The 17,514-nt window shown below is 35.5% G+C and overlaps 1 protein-coding gene across 8 annotated transcripts in view; it reads right to left on the bottom strand.

The window, feature by feature from the left end:
* The window catches only part of NEK10 (NIMA related kinase 10), a 105,267-nt gene that overhangs the window by 85,400 nt on the left and 2,353 nt on the right, over positions 1-17,514 (bottom strand). For 4 of the 8 annotated variants that reach the window (XR_012834072.1, XR_012834073.1, XM_075745765.1 and 1 more), the window contains exons 2-14: positions 15,104-15,287; positions 14,539-14,650; positions 14,152-14,212; positions 13,034-13,164; positions 12,431-12,529; positions 9,548-9,632; positions 8,723-8,764; positions 6,531-6,609; positions 6,101-6,168; positions 4,988-5,067; positions 3,707-3,793; positions 2,069-2,293; positions 1,425-1,564 (exon numbers count right to left, since the gene is read on the bottom strand). Coding sequence is in view for 6 of the 8 variants with exons in the window: in XM_075745765.1 (XP_075601880.1) it covers positions 1,425-1,564; positions 2,069-2,293; positions 3,707-3,793; positions 4,988-5,067; positions 6,101-6,168; positions 6,531-6,609; positions 8,723-8,764; positions 9,548-9,632; positions 12,431-12,529; positions 13,034-13,164; positions 14,152-14,212; positions 14,539-14,612 (1,171 nt within the window). In the remaining 2 variants the exon portion in view is untranslated. The remainder of the gene's footprint in view (positions 1-1,424; positions 1,565-2,068; positions 2,294-3,706; positions 3,794-4,987; positions 5,068-6,100; positions 6,169-6,530; positions 6,610-8,722; positions 8,765-9,547; positions 9,633-12,430; positions 12,530-13,033; positions 13,165-14,151; positions 14,213-14,538; positions 14,651-15,103; positions 15,288-17,514) is intronic. The other 4 variants (XM_075745768.1, XM_075745767.1, XM_075745769.1 and 1 more) reach the window with 4 other exon arrangements.

The following is a 17,514-nucleotide window of genomic DNA, read 5'->3' as shown; positions in this document are numbered from 1 at the left end:
TTTAATTCATTGCCAATTAAAATAGATTTTGATAGGGAAAAAAAAAGACAACAAAAAATTAAAACACCTTCCCCCCACACCATCCTTTTTTCCCCCCCCCAGACTCATCTTCACTCCTTCACTCCCGACTCTTCTGCCCTCTCACCCAGCAGCACTGGGGGTGGTGGATGAGGGTTACAACCAGTACATAACAGTTCCACTCTGCTGCTCCTTTCTCCTCCCGTTTCCCCTGCTCCAGCCTGGGTCTTCTCCACATGCTGCAGCATAAACACCTGCTCCACAAAGGTCTCTCCCATAGGCTGCAGGGGAATCTCTGCTATGGTGTCTAAAGCACCTCCTCCCCCTCATTCTTCTCTGGCATTGGTGTTTGCACGGCTTTTTCACTCCTGTATTTTTTTTTTCTTCTCCTTCTCTGCTCAGTCAGCATTTTTGCCTTTTCTTATCTATGTTTTCACAGATGCACCACCAGCTTCACTGATGGGCTTAGCTTTGGCAAGCTGGGTCTTTTGTGAAGCCAGCTGGAACCAGCTGTGTCCAGCACAGGCCAATCCCTTACCTCTTCCCACAGTGACCACCACTGCAGGCCCCCTGCTAACAAAACCTTGCTACTTACACGCAATACAGAAGGCTAAAAATAATAAACAAGTACTCAGAACTAAAAAAGACCTCTGCAAGTTCGGTGCTTACTCTTTCTTAGGAGTCCTTAAGGAAGGCAGAAGTAACCCAGAAACATGCTCTACGCTGGCAGTACTTTTGGTACTGCAATTTATTTCACATTACCAGCTCTTCAGAGAGAACATTCATGATAACAAACACTTACATATTATGATACAGCTTTCAGGAAGATACTGCAAAGGCTCATGTAATCCTATAGGGATATTCTGCATTGCCCTTCTATAGTCACTGGAAAAAGACATGATCCTCCAGAAGGCATTTAAGAATGGATAGTTGACGTGCTATTGAGAAATCTCCTCTAAAAGATATTCTCTCCATAACTACTGAGGAATTCTCACCTGACCAGTCGTCTTGAAAATACCACTTTGAAAGAGTTCCATGATAATCAATTAATGATTCATCTACCATAGTAAATTTGAATAGAGAGAAAAAATATGATCAAATAAATATAAGCTCTGGCTAAACCCAAATTTTTTTTAAAATATATAAATTTTTTTCAAGATGTTTTTACAGGTGGAAGAAATATATATGATTCCCATGTACTTAATACTTTATCCTTTTTTCTAAAAAAACTGTGCTTTTTGACAGTATGTGCTGGTATTGCGCATTTAGAAATAAACACATCTGACTTGGTGCTCCCACTCCTTAAAGCAGGTATAAATGTTTATAATTTCAATTTTGAAATATTTTAATCCCTTTCCACAAGTGTAAGTAAATACATAACAGAGGATTAGGCCTTATAAACCTACCTGCTTGAAGTGAGAAAATATTTTCTTGCATCTCATCAGGACTCAAATCATCTGACAAATGAAGATGTTGGATTCTCCCTGCTGCATTCGCACTAGATAAACTTCCAACTGAAGAGCGATCAGAAACAAGATTTCTTCCCCTGGGGCAAAGAAAAAAAATAAATCAAATTGTAGTGTAAAAAGTATGGCTTAGCATACCTTTGTTAACCATTTCTAAGTTCTGAAAATTTGTATTTTTTTCACTAAATAAGCTAATACACTTTGAAAAAGCAAACAAGCCTTTAAGCAGAAAATTTCTTTACTGTGTTCATCAATTATATTCACAATTCTAGCTCACTAAATAGTTGTCTGATTAATAGGAAAACTAAGTAGACTATAATGACGTTTATAATCTATTCATTATTTAGTTGACACACTGAAAATATGAAATATATGAAAAACACTTTAAGACAACGACATATGCATAGCTGAAAAATAATACTGCTTATTCATTATGTTCTAAATAGCCTTTTAATTTCTGCAGACATCACATACAGCTGAACAAAACAAAGATGCTGTTTGATAAAACAGGACTTGGTCAAATAGATCTAAAAATATGAAACAGTCTCATAAAATTGCCATAATGTTGAGGACCGAAAGCCTACCCCTGTAATATATGAAGGAGCTGCTTGATTCCACCCCAAATTCGGATTTCCACACTAGTCTCAGGGTCTTCACAAACCTGCACCAGAATCCAAACTATACTCCATAGAAGTTTAATATGATCAGAATGGAGTAAACTGAGCAAGACTGGAACTCCTTCACACATTTTTACTTGTTCTTTGACTTGTGACTCTGCACAGAGGAGACGTAGCAACTCTGCTGTGAGCCTAAAAAAAAAATATCAGCACAAAATTTTAACAATAATTCCATCATCACTTTAAACTGTCAGTTAGCAAAGGGGGAAAAAATACAGCAAATTTTTAAGAAAGAACAAAGACCTCTTATTTAAAAAAAAAAAAAGTTAAACTGTTTAAAGTCACATTAAACTGGTTAAAGTCACTGTTTAAGTAAAGAAAAAGAAGGTCCAAATTTTCACAAGCGATGAAATAATATTTACATTGAGTTTGACTGTCAGCATAGGCAGCCAAGCATACACAGCCAGGATGGAGGTGGCCAGGTGGACTGCAGCCATCCATAGTACCACCTTCTTCTTAACGGTATTAGTACTACAAGTAGCACTGACTGCACGAACTTGTAAAGTCCATCTGTGGAATTAGAATAACTCCACAAATAATAGTGATTCTTGTCCAGTATGGTTTGAATATTATGTTTACAAAAATGATTCAATATATCATTTAAAAGGTTTATACGAGATTTTCATTAACTTCAATTAAGGTGGATTTTCCATAGCAAATATGGTTAGGGATTTCCATTTCCACTTGAAGCAAAAAAGCTGCATGTGTGTTTGGCAAAACATATGAATTCAGATTCATATCCAAATTCAAAATTATTCTTAACTAGCATTGAACTTCATCAGCTTCCTGTCTACATTCAAATTCCAGTTTTTATAATAAACTTTTGGTTTACATATAGTCTAAATTATTTCAAACCCAGAAACCAAATAAAATCTTTTGGCACATTCATTTTCTTTATCTTTAGTTGTATGTAAAAATAATTTACATGTGTGAAATAATTAAGCATGAAACTTATAAAAATCTCTTCAGAATTCTAAATGTGATAGGATAAGTGACATCAAATTTGAGAGTCTTTCAGGTTCTTACTGAAAAGCAGATACACTACGCTCAGCTAGCAAGCTTAGCTGAGATGAAAGGACATTTAAAGAACTGAAGGAACCTTTATGATTTTCTGACTGAAGGAATGTGAGATCTGACCCAGCCTCTGGCATAAACTACAAAAGCTGTATTTCTTGCAATTTTTTTACTACTTTATATTGGGCATCCCAGGAACTGTCAGAGTTCAACATGCTTTCCGTCTAACCACTCAGGTCTCCCAGCAGCAAAGAGGAGATACACCAAGAAAAGCAATTACTATCACTTTATGGTAACATTGCAATTTATTTGTACCACGCTGTAGACCATCAGTGGAGAGGAGAAAGCTTGTAACAAAACTACTAGAAAAGATTTTGCTATATCAATATCTGACTGAAAATACATAGGTATCAGAATTTTACCTTGAGTATATTAAAGTGGCACATTATCTAATTCCTCTAAATAAACATGTCCCTAAATGAAAAAGTCAAAAGATATTTTAACACAATTAATCTACAAGCAAAGTCTCACCTTTTAGAAAGCAAATCGTATTCATGTAATATCACCAGCAAGTTCTCAACAATGGTGAGCTCACTTATCTTCTCCCTACATTCTGGACTACAAATTGATTATTCCTGGCATTTATATCAAATCAAATTATATGAAAAAACACATTGCTCTTTAGCCTCACTCCTTATACGTTTGACCAATTATTTTTTTTCCTCAAGTCTTAAGTAATAATATCATATTGTACACACAAATATTTAAAGCCACAAAAATATGCTGGGTCAAGAGTGACACTGCAATAATTTCCAATTTTCCCAATACAAAAAAAGTAAACATGAATGTGTAAAAGTAAAGACACAAATGTATTTAATTTGTTTCATACTAGAAACTAAGCAAACAAGGTACATTTTTAGAATCAAATACAAATTCCATTAACATTTGTAATATACTCCAAACACTTTCTTGCCCAGTCCAAATGTTACACATTTAATTCTGTGAAGAAAGTAAAATAGAAGTTGGGAAATGTATGTATAGCACCATGTAATTTAATACTGATATTAAAAAAAATTAAACTGAAATAAAATGAAAGAAATTTGGGAAAAGAGAAAATCCAGAGAAATCTTAGTAAATTAATTTCTACTGATCTCAAGGAATTGTATCCATTCTCTTCAGTTTTGTGATATTTCTTATAATTTTTCATTTAAAAGATAAAATTGTTACACAAGTCTGGAAGTCAACAGAACAATAATGAAGAAGCAGCAGCTTTTCTTCTATAAAACTATTAAGGATGAAAAATGCTCTATCTTCCTTTTCCTTTTTTTCCCTCGACAGAAGGAAAAAGAAGCCTTATCTTTATTTAAAACAGTCATTAGTGAAGAGAGGATTCATATACATGGATTTGAGCGCATGCATTCATTATTTACTACACTGAACAATACTCTTGCTGGTTATTGTGAGGTACTGTTATATTAAGTCCAGCACAAAAGAATTTTATCTGCAGGAAGCCAGTAAGAATTCCAGAAACCTGCACAGGGATTGCAAAGAGAGATTTTGTGACTCCAGCCTTGCAAAGTTCTCTGTATAAGCAAGCAGTCTGCTGCAAGGACCAAAGTTGCTACTTAGTTTCTACTGCTTCAATGTAAAATTAAGCACACTTCATAGAGCTCCACAGAACAAGGCCTTATTTTGAAGAAAAAAAAAAAAAAAAAAAAGAAAGTCCTCCTCATCAACAGTAGTTTTAATATTGTGTCAAGAGATAACACTAAAATGCTTCTTGGGAACTACAGCAAATCAAGTTGAACCTACCTTTCTGCTAGGCTAGTCAGAGCAAGGAGGGCACCCAAAAGCACATTGCTGTCTCTGGCGGATAACAAATTTACTAAGGTCTGGAAAATGAAACATGAAGCAAGATAAATAAATATAAATTATATTCTTTTCTTTTACAACTGAAACACATATAGAGTTATTTATTGAAAAGTCAAAATTAAGATACCAAATCCTTACACAATACACTAAAAGTCTTAGGTAGATTTACAGTACACTTTAAGTATACTTAAATATACACTTAAAATCTTAGAATACACACAGTCTTAGGACAAGCAAGGACTGCTACAGCATCTGCCCAATTTAATATACCATTGTAAAAATCTGTTCCTGTGTAAAGCACTTCAGAACTCTAAATCAAGGCCTCTTGAAGCAAAAAGTTAATTTTCAGCTTATATTTAAACAATGCAGTATGTAATTTAAGGCCCTACATATATTCTGTAAATGATTTATATCAAAATAAATTTCATATTTGTCTTGATTCTCTAAAAATATGTTGTCTGATACTATCTGATTGCAATTGCCAATGTTTACTGCAGCGTAATAGAATCAAAAGCACTAGTTATACTGATCTTGATCTCTACTGTTTCTGTTTGGCCGCAAATCAGCAATGGTCAAGTACAGACCCTTAGACTGATGGTAATGTATAGCAAGGAATGTCTAGGTTGTCACTGTCTAGGTTGATACTAGAATATTCGATAAGTGAAAAATCATAGCAGAAATTTATATTAAAAATATAAATCAAAATATATTTATATTAAAAAATTACATAAAACTATTTATATCATAGTAACATGTCGTTCAGGACAGTGTAAATATGAGTACTAATTTTTATATGAATGAGTTTAGGCCAAACATTTAGGATCTATTTATCTCAAACAATCGATACCCATGCATCAGGCCAATTAACTCATATACAAGAAATAATTTTTATGATACTACTAATACAGCTATAAAACACAGAGCTGAGATTATCTTACTTTACAAGCTTGACAAGGTAAGGAATTTACTCCCAACTAGATCAAATCTGAAAAGCATAAGTCATTCAATTAAGTAGCTAATTGGTTATAATTAGCAATTTTATAAAGCACTTACTTTATGTGCTCCACTTGCTATAACCCATTCTCTTTGATCTTTAACAGCAGCAAGCTTTTGGAAAATGTCTATGGAACAAAGGAAGTCACATAAATTGAAGCTTTACCACCACTTAATATTTTTCATTTTACTAGCCAGATAATAAAGCAAAACAGTGGATAAGTTCTTTGAACCATGACTCTTCTTTGAACATTCTACTCTATTATTTCAGTGCACAAAGAGGTATTAACTTCTTAAGGAAATATGATTTATGTCCAAAACCAAGATGTGCTTCTCCACAGCAATTTCAGTTCTTATTTGTGTGATGATGCCTGCAATGAATCTAGAAATATCTTACTTAACAACTATCTCAAGTATTTTAAACATCTTAAGCCTCATATGAAAAGTTGTAAGTGCCCTTATCATTTACTTTAGCAGCCATAACACTTACATGTCATGTTGACCAACTTGTCTACATTATGGTGGTCTTCTCCATAATCAAGATAGCCATTTGCTACCATTTCCATATACTACAAGTAGGGAGAAAAAAAGTAAAGGATACCATTAAAAATAAAATTATAAGAATTCATAAACCTAGAGTGTTATGCATAGAAATAGCCTGTAGGTGGTGCATCTGTTTCACAAAAGAGTACATCTGCACCATTCCGCATACTTTCGCTGTAAAACTTGTCAGGGAACAGAAGATATCTTGGAAGTACAAGAATTCAAAAAGCAAGTGTAAAATTCCACAAGAGGAAAATCCACTGAAGACTATCAGATACAACGACCCTACTTCTGGGGCCAAAATTCCCTTCTTTGCAAGCTCCTAGAGGTTAATAAGAGTTTTCTGGGGAGTTACCACTTCATGTTTCGGCTCTCACACTTTTCCCTCAGCATCTACTGTTGGCGACTGTTTGGAATAGCCAGATGGATCTTCAGTCCACATAGCTGAAAAGCTCAGACTCGATAAAACCTACACAATTGCAGGGGGAGATCTTGGGTTTGAGTTTTGTTTTGAGGTTGTTGGGTTTTTTTGGTTGGGGGCGGGGGGGGGGGGGGGGGTTGGCCATAGCCAACTGGTGGGAAATGGTGGTCAATCTTTTTTAATAACCCTAATAACTATGCAGTCAAACATATTCTTCCAGGAAATGAGAATTATCACAAGAATATCATGTTTGTTAGTATACAAAATCATTATATGATTCTTGGCATCACTTATCTATTAGTCTTACATATGGTGGCATTTTGAAATTTCCAGAACTCTGGATAGGGAAACTACAGCAGTTTCAAGCAGATGGTACAGAGTAGTAGCAATTAATAGTTAATAGTAGCAGCACATAATTTAGAAAGAAAATTCACATGAGGAGGACACTACTATGCAAAGTAATATTGGTAATAATAATTTTATTAGTGTTTTCTACTAAAACACCCCCAAACACCTTAAAACAAGAACAGGTTTTTTTCTGAAACTGCCCCCCTCCAGAAAAATTGAAATTAGTGCCACCCTCCAAAAAGGGTGGATTTTTGAAAGTCTCAGCTATAACTTTTTCCAAACTGCATTTTGGAGTGCTTGAAACCCATTTAACACTTAATTTTATCTCACTGCAAAGGACACAAAAGGCTAAGGTCCCCAGAAGTTCAGAAATCATAAAAATTGTATTTCATGAATTTTTAAGTTCTCTATGCCAGCAACACATGCATAGTAAAAATCATCAATTATACAATTTGGATTCCTGCCACTGAGGACTCCACTTGCAGATGTTGCCAATGTCTCAGCAGGCCAGTGCACTTTGCACTGTGCAAGCTCCTCAAAAAGCATGGCCAAGCATTAATGACATGTGACACTGGAAAACACCAAGCAGTTCCTGTGGAAACCCTACCCATTAGAAACTCATAAACTTTAACTCCTGCAACTTTGGGGATGTTTCAAACAGGTGATTGTCTGACCAAAGGGCTCATAGCATGCTATTGGTTCTTTGAAATACAGGTTGCTCCATAAATATTAATGAGTAATGACTGCATTCTAGAAAGATACATTTGTTATAAAAATTCTCTTTTTTTTCCTCAAAAGAAAACTCCCAACAATTTCAAAGATATTCAAGATATGTCATATCTCACTGCTAAATTGGCACTGATGAACAAGTATTAAAAGCCCAGGAGTAAAGTAGTATTAACACAGAGCAATAACAATAAAGCAGTCAGTTATCAATAATGTTTTTTAATGCAGAAGTACTATAGTCCCCAAATTTAAACCCGTTCAACATTCTATTACTATGCTTTTACCTTTGAAAAGTCATTTGCTACAGTTCAAGGTGACTTAGCTCATCTTCCTTCAAAAGTCTACAGTTTCTTTTGACTGAACCAATCATACTGACTTTTCTAATCCTTCTCCCACTTCAGGAGGTGTATGTTAAGCCTTCTAACTACAAGTCCTGGGTTAAATGCTGCTAGATTATAAGGAAAGCAGCTTTGTGCACTAGTGAAAAAACACCACACCAACCGCTGATGTGCAAATAGAGGAACAGATTTGTTTCTTTCCATAAACCAAGAATATATATACACTGCTTTTTACAGTGTATTTCATTCTAATCATAATAAACTGACATGCAACATAATGGACAAAGGTACTCTGAGGAATCCTACCTGAGACAGATTTTCAATCCCACCCAAGCTGTGGAACATTTCCTAAAATAAAATAAAAGAAAAGAAGAGTCAAAATACAGAAAACACTAGAATAAGAGAACACTAGAAAATAAATGCTCTGGTTGTTATGAATGTTGAGAAACCTTAACTCCAGTGGTCGAAGTCAATGGATTCTGGAGATGCTTAGCACCTTCAGAGTTCAGAATTACTTATAAAGTAATAAATAAAGTAGATAAATAAAAACACAGAAGTGAATTTTAAAGGTTCTAAAACTGGAAAAACAGCATAAGCTTTGGAACACATAGAAAAGAAATACAAAAACCCAAATATTTTAACAGATGTCTGAGGCTTAGTCCTATGAATAACAACTATAATAGCCAGAATAAAATTAAAAGCTAGGTTTTTGTAGTTCAGAGCATTGGGCTGCTAGGAGGAGTAGGCAGCTTTCAGTTTTCTTCACTTACTATATTATGGGAATTTTACATATCTATATGGTAAAGTCAAGTACAGAGCCTAGGGCTCAGAGCAATGATCAAGCCATCTGTTACGGAGAATTACAGGTTCTTTGTTAGGGTTAGCAACAACAGATGCTACATAAGAAATATCAGAAATAGAGGAAGTTATGCAGTAACAATGCAAATTCACTCTTGGAATCTGTTTGTTTGCAAATCACATCTTCACATATAGAAATATAGGTACATACATATAATAAGTATGCATTCATAAGAATGCACATTTTTATACACGTGCACTAACACAACTCCTATGTATGATACTTACATGCACTCTCTCATCCAAGAAGAAACAATATTTCGACATACTGACCTGATAGCATGGATCCCTTATTAGTAATCTTAGGCAGATTAATACTCTAAGAAAATGAATGGATGGAGCTTGATTAACCCACTCCCTGTAAAAGAAATATTCAAAACATAAACCAAGTATAATAAAAAAGTGTTAAAACATTTAGATAAAACATTTGGATTTAAGAAAAAAATCAACTAGAAGATTACTGACCTACAACAGCTGTACAACATCCTATACTATAGAACTTTTAATACCATTTATACTTAAACATTGTAACAGCTTTAAATAAACTGATTTCATGATATGAGCACTGCCAGCCATTACTTATTATCACTGAACTGATGCAGGAAAGTACATGCTTATCTCTAAGCAGAAAATGATCATACTTTGATACAAACTTACTTTAGTGTTTGGATCAAGGCCTAAAGGGCAAATCACTGAGAAACCACATATCAAACTTCAGTGCACAAAATACACCTACATAAAAATATTTTAAAAACCACATGGGTGCTACAGAAGTAAAAATCGCTAGATTTGAAATAATTTTTGAATGGTCATAGTCTATCCTGGGATTTAAGAACTCTAATACCATTAGAATAATTTGTTATTTAGTTTAAATATTTTTGATATAGGATTATACTTCCAAATAGAACTTCCTCTTTTATATTTCTCCACACAAGAAACAAGACTTGGCAGAAAACACAACTCAGATTTACACAAAGCATCCAGGGGCGGTAATCCTGCACAAAATACCAGTAATGGAATCACTGCTTCCATTGTCTGTTGAAGGTATATATTCCCATTTTCCTATTTAAAAAAGACCTAAAATTGGACATCTTTGCAGTGAGGTTGGGGTTTTTTTGTTGTTTTAACTGAAAGGACAGAATCTGTAGTATCTGGGCAAGTTTCCAAGGAATGAAAGAAGTCTATGAGACGTGGCAGTTCTCTTCCCTTTTTATCATTTGCAGTTGGGAACGACACCAATGGCTAAAAATATTTTGATAAAAATAAATGTTTTACAAATAGATACTAACAAAAATCTCAGCCCTTCTATGCCAATATTCTGCCCAAAGTACTACTATGTTTCATTATGCTTCCATAATTGGCCACTTAACTTTCATGGAAAGAAAACAGCAACCATATGCTGGTAAGAAAAACTTGTAGGTCAGATTTTAAACTGTCCTCAAGATAATTACCACGGTGGTTCTAAAAAGTTATTCTTTCAAAAAGCTTTCACTCTTGACAGAAATTAGTTTCCTTAATGGAGCAACACATCTGTCACACTTCCAAGCAGGGACAGTAATTCTCTGAGCCTGGTTAACGTTTGAGAGCCTCTTCTACTATAGTTACAATACGTTACTAGATACCCTAATGTATATGCAGCATATGCCAGCAAGATATTTTCTGCCTGCTTAGTTATACTCCTTATCCAAACTGCTTAAGCTAAGCTAATCACAGCTTTCTTATCAACAGAACTACCTCCAACCAGCACTTCTGCTGACACACTGATGCCAGTAAGTGGGTGTGATTTTTTCTTGCACCCAAAACTAGATAATTATGCCAGCAAAAGTATGTAATGCAGATGAGTGTGACAGTTTTTAAGGCTCTGACACAACGCAATGGCAGTAGTTCCAAAGAGAGGACACCATCACAGCCATAGTAAAATATTTAAAAAGGGCAACTAAATGACCTTGTAACTGCACTTACCTTGTGGGTTTTATATACCTACCAATATATACTTGTTTCATTAATCTTATCTGGTGCTTTCATTTTTAATACAAAGCTGATTTTGCTATATCATCATCATCAACAAGTACCGAAGAAAACAAAAACCAAAATACGAGCTAGGTATGGCACAATGTATAAATAGAACTCGGGAAGACACAACACAAATTATTCTTAGCTTTTTGGCAAATGAACCCGAGCCACTGATATCCCATTGGTGGGTACTTAGATGATAAAGTTCACTTGCAAAAAAAGAGGTACTAGATTACAAATCACATAAATGATGTGTCTTAAACTCACTGCTATTTAAATAATCAAAGATGAGATCCCTAGTTAGTTCTTAAAAAGGGTCTAAGCAAACTATGTGATTTTTTTTGGTAGGTTTTAGGTACTTCTGTAAATTCTAGCAGTTACACATTAATAACTTTAAATGCTCTAAGATTCTTCCTTTAAGCTTCTGTACAACTTAAGATTTTTCAGAAAATGTACTTGGGCTTTAAAAAGGAAAAAAACAACAACAGACTGCAATGGTGTATAGCAATAGAAATCCTGAAAAACACTTGTTAATTTTTTTTTTTTCCTTTTTTTTTTTTTCCCGAAAATATCTGTTTGTATCTCCCTCTTTTAAGGTCTTGCACTTCTTCCTCTCTCAAATGACAGCAGCATAACAAAGAGTTTTCCCTTTCTAATCCTGCTATACACATGAATAGAAATAAATACAAATAGTAGCATAAACTCATCTGAATTTTATGTAAGCCACTGACCTTTCTATATATAGGCAGCAGTCCATAAAATACAAGTACAATCAGTAAAATAAAAATGAAATTAGAAAAGCAAACCATAGATTACAGACAGAAGATATGAACAAATTATCAAGGAAACACAGCAGATGTTATAATTTTGGTCATCCAAATTTTGTCAAGTACCCAGGGCTTCTTTCTTCCATCCCACTAACCCAAGCATTTGGTCTTCAAAGCTGATACAGAAGTGATTGTTTAAAACTGAGATTATGCAGAGATGTGAAGCTGGTAGTTTCCACGCAGAGGTCTATTGTTGAAACATATATGCCATATATATTGTTGAAACAATATGAAACATTATCCATGCATCTTGGTTCTTCACTTAATGCAAGAATGAGTGACTCTCCTTGGATATGAATGTGTTCAATATACTGACCTGCAGTTAAGTCTGTTCTTAACTAAAGCTGTAAAGATCTCTTGAAACAGCCTGTGTTTGGGATGTTTGCTAAAGTTTCTCTCATTCTTGTAGGTCACGCTAATAAGGAAAAAAAGAAGAATGCTGAATTGCTGATTATCTTGCCACAACATAATTTTAGATTGCCAAAACTTAGCATTAACAAGAAAAAATTATGTCATATCAGCAGTTACAATAGAATAACACATCTTCAGATTTTCAGACATTAACAGCATGGAAGAATAGTCACTCTCATGCATAATGTGGGACTATTATAATGGTATAATAAAAGCTTTCCAAATAAAGAAACTGTTACTTTCTTTAAATTGACTATATTAACTCTGAACAGCACACTCTGTTGAGTAGGAGTATGTGTCTGAAACTTACAAAGGCAGGAACATTCACAGTTAGATTTAGAAAGTTAAAAATACATCATTCATATTTTGGATAGTGGGTTAACATGAAAGTACAAGTAACAGCCATAAGTACAAACATAAATGCCTTCAACACTTCAGGAAGCTTAGGATACATAAAGATGTCCAGAGATACAACACAGTGTCATCATATTAGTTTTTTTTTTTTTACCTAAAGTTTTCCAGCTCAACAGCTTCTGTTGATTCTTGCCATTGACCATGGGGGTTTTGTTCATTGCTTTTGACATTTCGCCAAGCTCTTGTCACACTGGCTTGACCACTTTCAAAATGTATAGCTGGAAGCTAAGGGGTAGTACTCATGAGTCAAACACAGCATTTCAAGTTTTATAAGAATGTTATCAAGTAGAAGTACCTTTTCTCAAGTTCTGACTTGAACCTATAATCTGCCATTATAAAACATACATGCACCCCACGCAAAACAAAACTGATGTGGCAGAAAAATGATGTAAAGCAAGGCTGAAAAACAACTACATGGAGATATATAAAACGTGAAGAACAGTGTCTTTTAAAATTTATAATAATAAAGATCAACAGAATCTGAAACACACACTTATTATCTATGCTCCTTACCTGTCCCACTTCTACAATTGCACAACCTTCATCTTCTTTTTAGGCTGTAGAACTCACATGTCTCAGCTTTCTGCTCAGAAGCAATTCCATGCCTCTCTCCTGGAAGGGACTGCATACCTCCTATCTCACATGGATGATTCCCTAAGTCATTTTGTCATATCTTTTTACAGAATAGAGAGGGAAAAATTGTTCTGGCATTCCAAGGACTCACACCCATCATCATGTGTTGGTTTTCTTTGCTTCAAATGGCAAACACAAGATTCACTAAGTCACTTGAGGTGAAGGAGATTTCACTGTGTCCTATAAGTTTCATGCGTTGATATTTATGCCCTGAAGATTTTTAGCTGAAGTGGTGTTCTCCAGAGACAAATTGTTTATGTTTAAAATGCTGATTTTTTATTTTATTTTATATTCTTTACCACTCTTCATGTTGTAAGTAATACATCTCTAAGCCTACCTTCTCGTGACATTGTGGAATGGCATGGAAAAAAAACCAAATCTAGCTACTTGACTATATGGAACAACAATAAAAAAAAAATATTAATTTAAAAAAAGCAACACCACATCCACTACACAAGATTGCACTAACACATTCAATCACAATGGAATACAATATCCTAAGTATCTGCCACAAACCATAATCACCAGTTCTACAGCCTGTTTAATAGTTATTGAAAAATAATAGTTATTGAAAAATACCTGTTTGTTGCTTGACTGAACATTTAAGAGAGACTGAAGTCTTTTAAGATCAGAATAATCCCTAGGATAAAACACAATAGCATAAATATATGTGTTAATAGTTACATGAAAGGACTTTTGTAAGAGTAAAGAAGGTCAACAAGCAACAATGCTACTGACAGAAAAAAAAGCTTTCCAGTGTTGCCTAGTGTCCCCATTTTACACAGAGAACAATTTATAGCTTCTCCAGAATGCCTTAAATCAACAAAGGTGTAAATAAACTTTGTGACCAGAGTAACAGTTGTCATGTTTATACTGCATTTCAAATTAAGGCATTCTGCTTTGGCAGCTAGTGCAAATTCCACATGGGTCCTGCTGAAGTTCAAAGAAAGATGTCAGATACTATACCTCATAGAGATTCCATGAGGTTTTTTGCCTGTTGCTTTTTCTGTGCTCTTCAACTTTTTGTCCTGATCAGGCATTGTGTATCACTATTATCAGATGGCTAAAAACTCATTTCCTTAAAAACAGATAGATAGAATTACATCATCGCACCAAGAGCAACAAATACTTAGAGAACTAACTGATAAAATTTTAAGAAAAACACAGCTCTACCATTTTCTCAGCATAAACCAGAGGCATTATATGAGGTAGATAATATTGGCTGTCTTGCTATTACACTTCATTTTTATTGAGGTTTTTCCTTTTCTTGCATATTATTACCATTATTTCTCACCATGGATTATTTATTTATGTTACAGCATTGCTTACAGGCTGACATCAAGGTTGTATCATACAAGCTGTTGTGCAGACAACAGAGAATATAATGGTTTTATCATCTAACTAAAGACAGATGAAAGGTAGAAAAAGGAGGTCTCTGACAAATAAATGAGATGTATACATCATGCAGTCTACCAAAGAACCGCAGAAATTTTCAGTAGTTTGGAATCTGGGTCTTCTGAAAGCCTTATACCTATAGTGCCCAGCTTTTCTTGCAGTGGGGGACACAGCTCATTTCCATAGATAAGCACAGCTGTATGGCGTGGCCTCATCAGGGCCATCACTGCATATTAGATCCACTGCAGACAAACCTTCAGTCTGTAGGTCTGACTTCTCACAAAAGCATTTCGTTTCTTCACTGAAAATCTTACAAAGCCCTAGAAAGAGACAGAAAGACACAGAAAGAGAATGGTCAAGAGGAATCTCTTGCTGCCACAAAAGCAATTATATTGATGCAGATCCTGCTCTGAGTAAAAAAAGGACAGTCAGGAGCAGGCTGGGGCTGAAGAATTATCCCAGACAACTGCATACAGCTGCAGCATATTGGTAGAGCACCTCTGATTTTAAAAAATTAGGATATAATACTAGCCTGATCCTTTCTACCCATTTTATTATTCACTAAGCATGGACCATTTGGATGTTCCCTTTGGTGTCTCTTTAATAGGATTTTCCATAAGAAATATGATAGCCTCCTTTTCTCTTTGTGCAGTGTAGAATTGTTCTGCTATTGATTTTTATTCCTCATCTTCTAAAGGCAAAGAAGAAGAAAACCTGGCAGGAAATAAAAGCATCACAAACCACCAGAAGCTGCTGCTTCCCAACTGAAAATCAGAGTTATTTTCCCAATTATACATTCTTGCATCAGACACAGAAGTACCCAAAATGCAGCTGCTGACAGTATGAACTCGTGCACTGTATTAACTCACTCTAGTAAGTGGCCTGTAAGCCCAAGTCATCCATTTCTATTCTTTTGGACAAGCCTACCACCAGGCCCCCACAGAGAATGACTGATCTGGATACCCAGGAAAGTCCCCCTCTCTCCTCCACGCATCCACTCAAGAGGGTTATTAAAACACTTCTATCGTACCAGTTACCATCAGGGAATGAATATAAACAGGATCTGTTCCACCAATCAGCAAACGAAATTCCTGAATTCAGATTAAAGCAAATGAAATTTCCTTCGCTTTAAAAGCGGTAAAAGAGAAGCCAAGTACATTGCTAAGCATGGTTAAGAATCCTCACAAGTAAGAACTTACATGTATTGTTTTAGTGATATTGGTATCTTATATCCTTCCCCCAATACCCCAATCCATTTGGCATATTACTGAGGCACGACATGATGCAATCACCTCACATTTGCACACTAAGAAATACTGCGAAACTTACAAATTATCAACTTGTGTACAAGTATGTGTGTACAAAGAACTGATTTCAACCAATTAAAGAATCGCCAAATAAAACCACACACAAAACAACTTGTCTATGAGCAAATATAGTCAAATAGTAAATTTTTCAGCATCCCATTTAAAAAAAAGTAATCCTTGGGTCAAACCTCTAAACCATAAGCAGCAGGATTCCCAGTATGGCTAGGATTTCATCCAAAATTGTTAGGTCTTTGTGATTATTTACAAAATCTTACAACTGTAGACCAACCTTGCTTTAGGGCTGCCAGTCCAATGCATTTGCTGTTTGCAGTAGCTTAGTAAAGATGAGACAGAATAACAGCTAACTAATATTTTAAAGGTTCATTGCCATTATAGATCCAAATGTCACTGTACAAAATTGAACCTGACAAACATCAGGCCAAATTCCCTTCACTGCTGTCTGAGAACGAAGGGATGCGGCTCACCCAGGGATGCAGCCCTCACTCTGCTCTGAGGGCTCATCCTGAGGTTACCTCTCTGTTTCCTAGAGGCCACTAAGCCAGCACAAGTCATTAAGCACTTCAACAAGAAGAGGCAAGCCCTGGCCACAAACTGATCCTGCACAACCTCTTTGGTCTGCCAGCACAGCACTGCCACAGGTACACAGCTCACTGGATTGGGAAACCTGACTCAAGTTACAAATAATGTCTCCTCCTTTAACCCTGATTACCTTACAGCTTGTCCTCAAGTACTTCTGCTGTACAAGGGCAGGGACAATATGCAGAAAAGAGCATTTATCCATGCAGCTTAAAGTGTTGTGCCCTTCAGCTTTACTACAGAGATAAACCAATTAACAGGCAGCTGCTGGTGAAAATGACTGCCCCTTCCCAACCTCAGCCACTCACCTCCACTTCTTCAACTTATTTGACACAAACCTGAGCCAATTTAGAGCTAAACAGATAAAAAACCATATGTTTCTCTTTGTACAATTAGTTTTCTACCAATTTAGCTCACTGTTGCAGTGGCCTGATGAGTATCTCTGCTGACAAGGCAGGGGGCAGGAATGCACAGCTGTAAATAGAGAGAGAAGAGCAGAAAACCCTTTCATCAGTAGCCAGTCATTAAATAAGGTAGGTGTATTAGCACCACACCCCGAGTGATGGGTAGACAAAAGGAAACAACCCTGTTTCCCTTGAATCAGCCATAAATCTGAGAGAAAACAGACATGAAATATTTCCTT

Source organism: Balearica regulorum, chromosome 2, assembly GCF_011004875.1.
Source record: "Balearica regulorum gibbericeps isolate bBalReg1 chromosome 2, bBalReg1.pri, whole genome shotgun sequence".
Classification (NCBI taxonomy): domain Eukaryota; kingdom Metazoa; phylum Chordata; class Aves; order Gruiformes; family Gruidae; genus Balearica; species Balearica regulorum.
The sequence above is the reverse complement of the archived record's forward strand: the minus strand, read 5'-3'. Positions and strand labels throughout refer to the sequence as shown.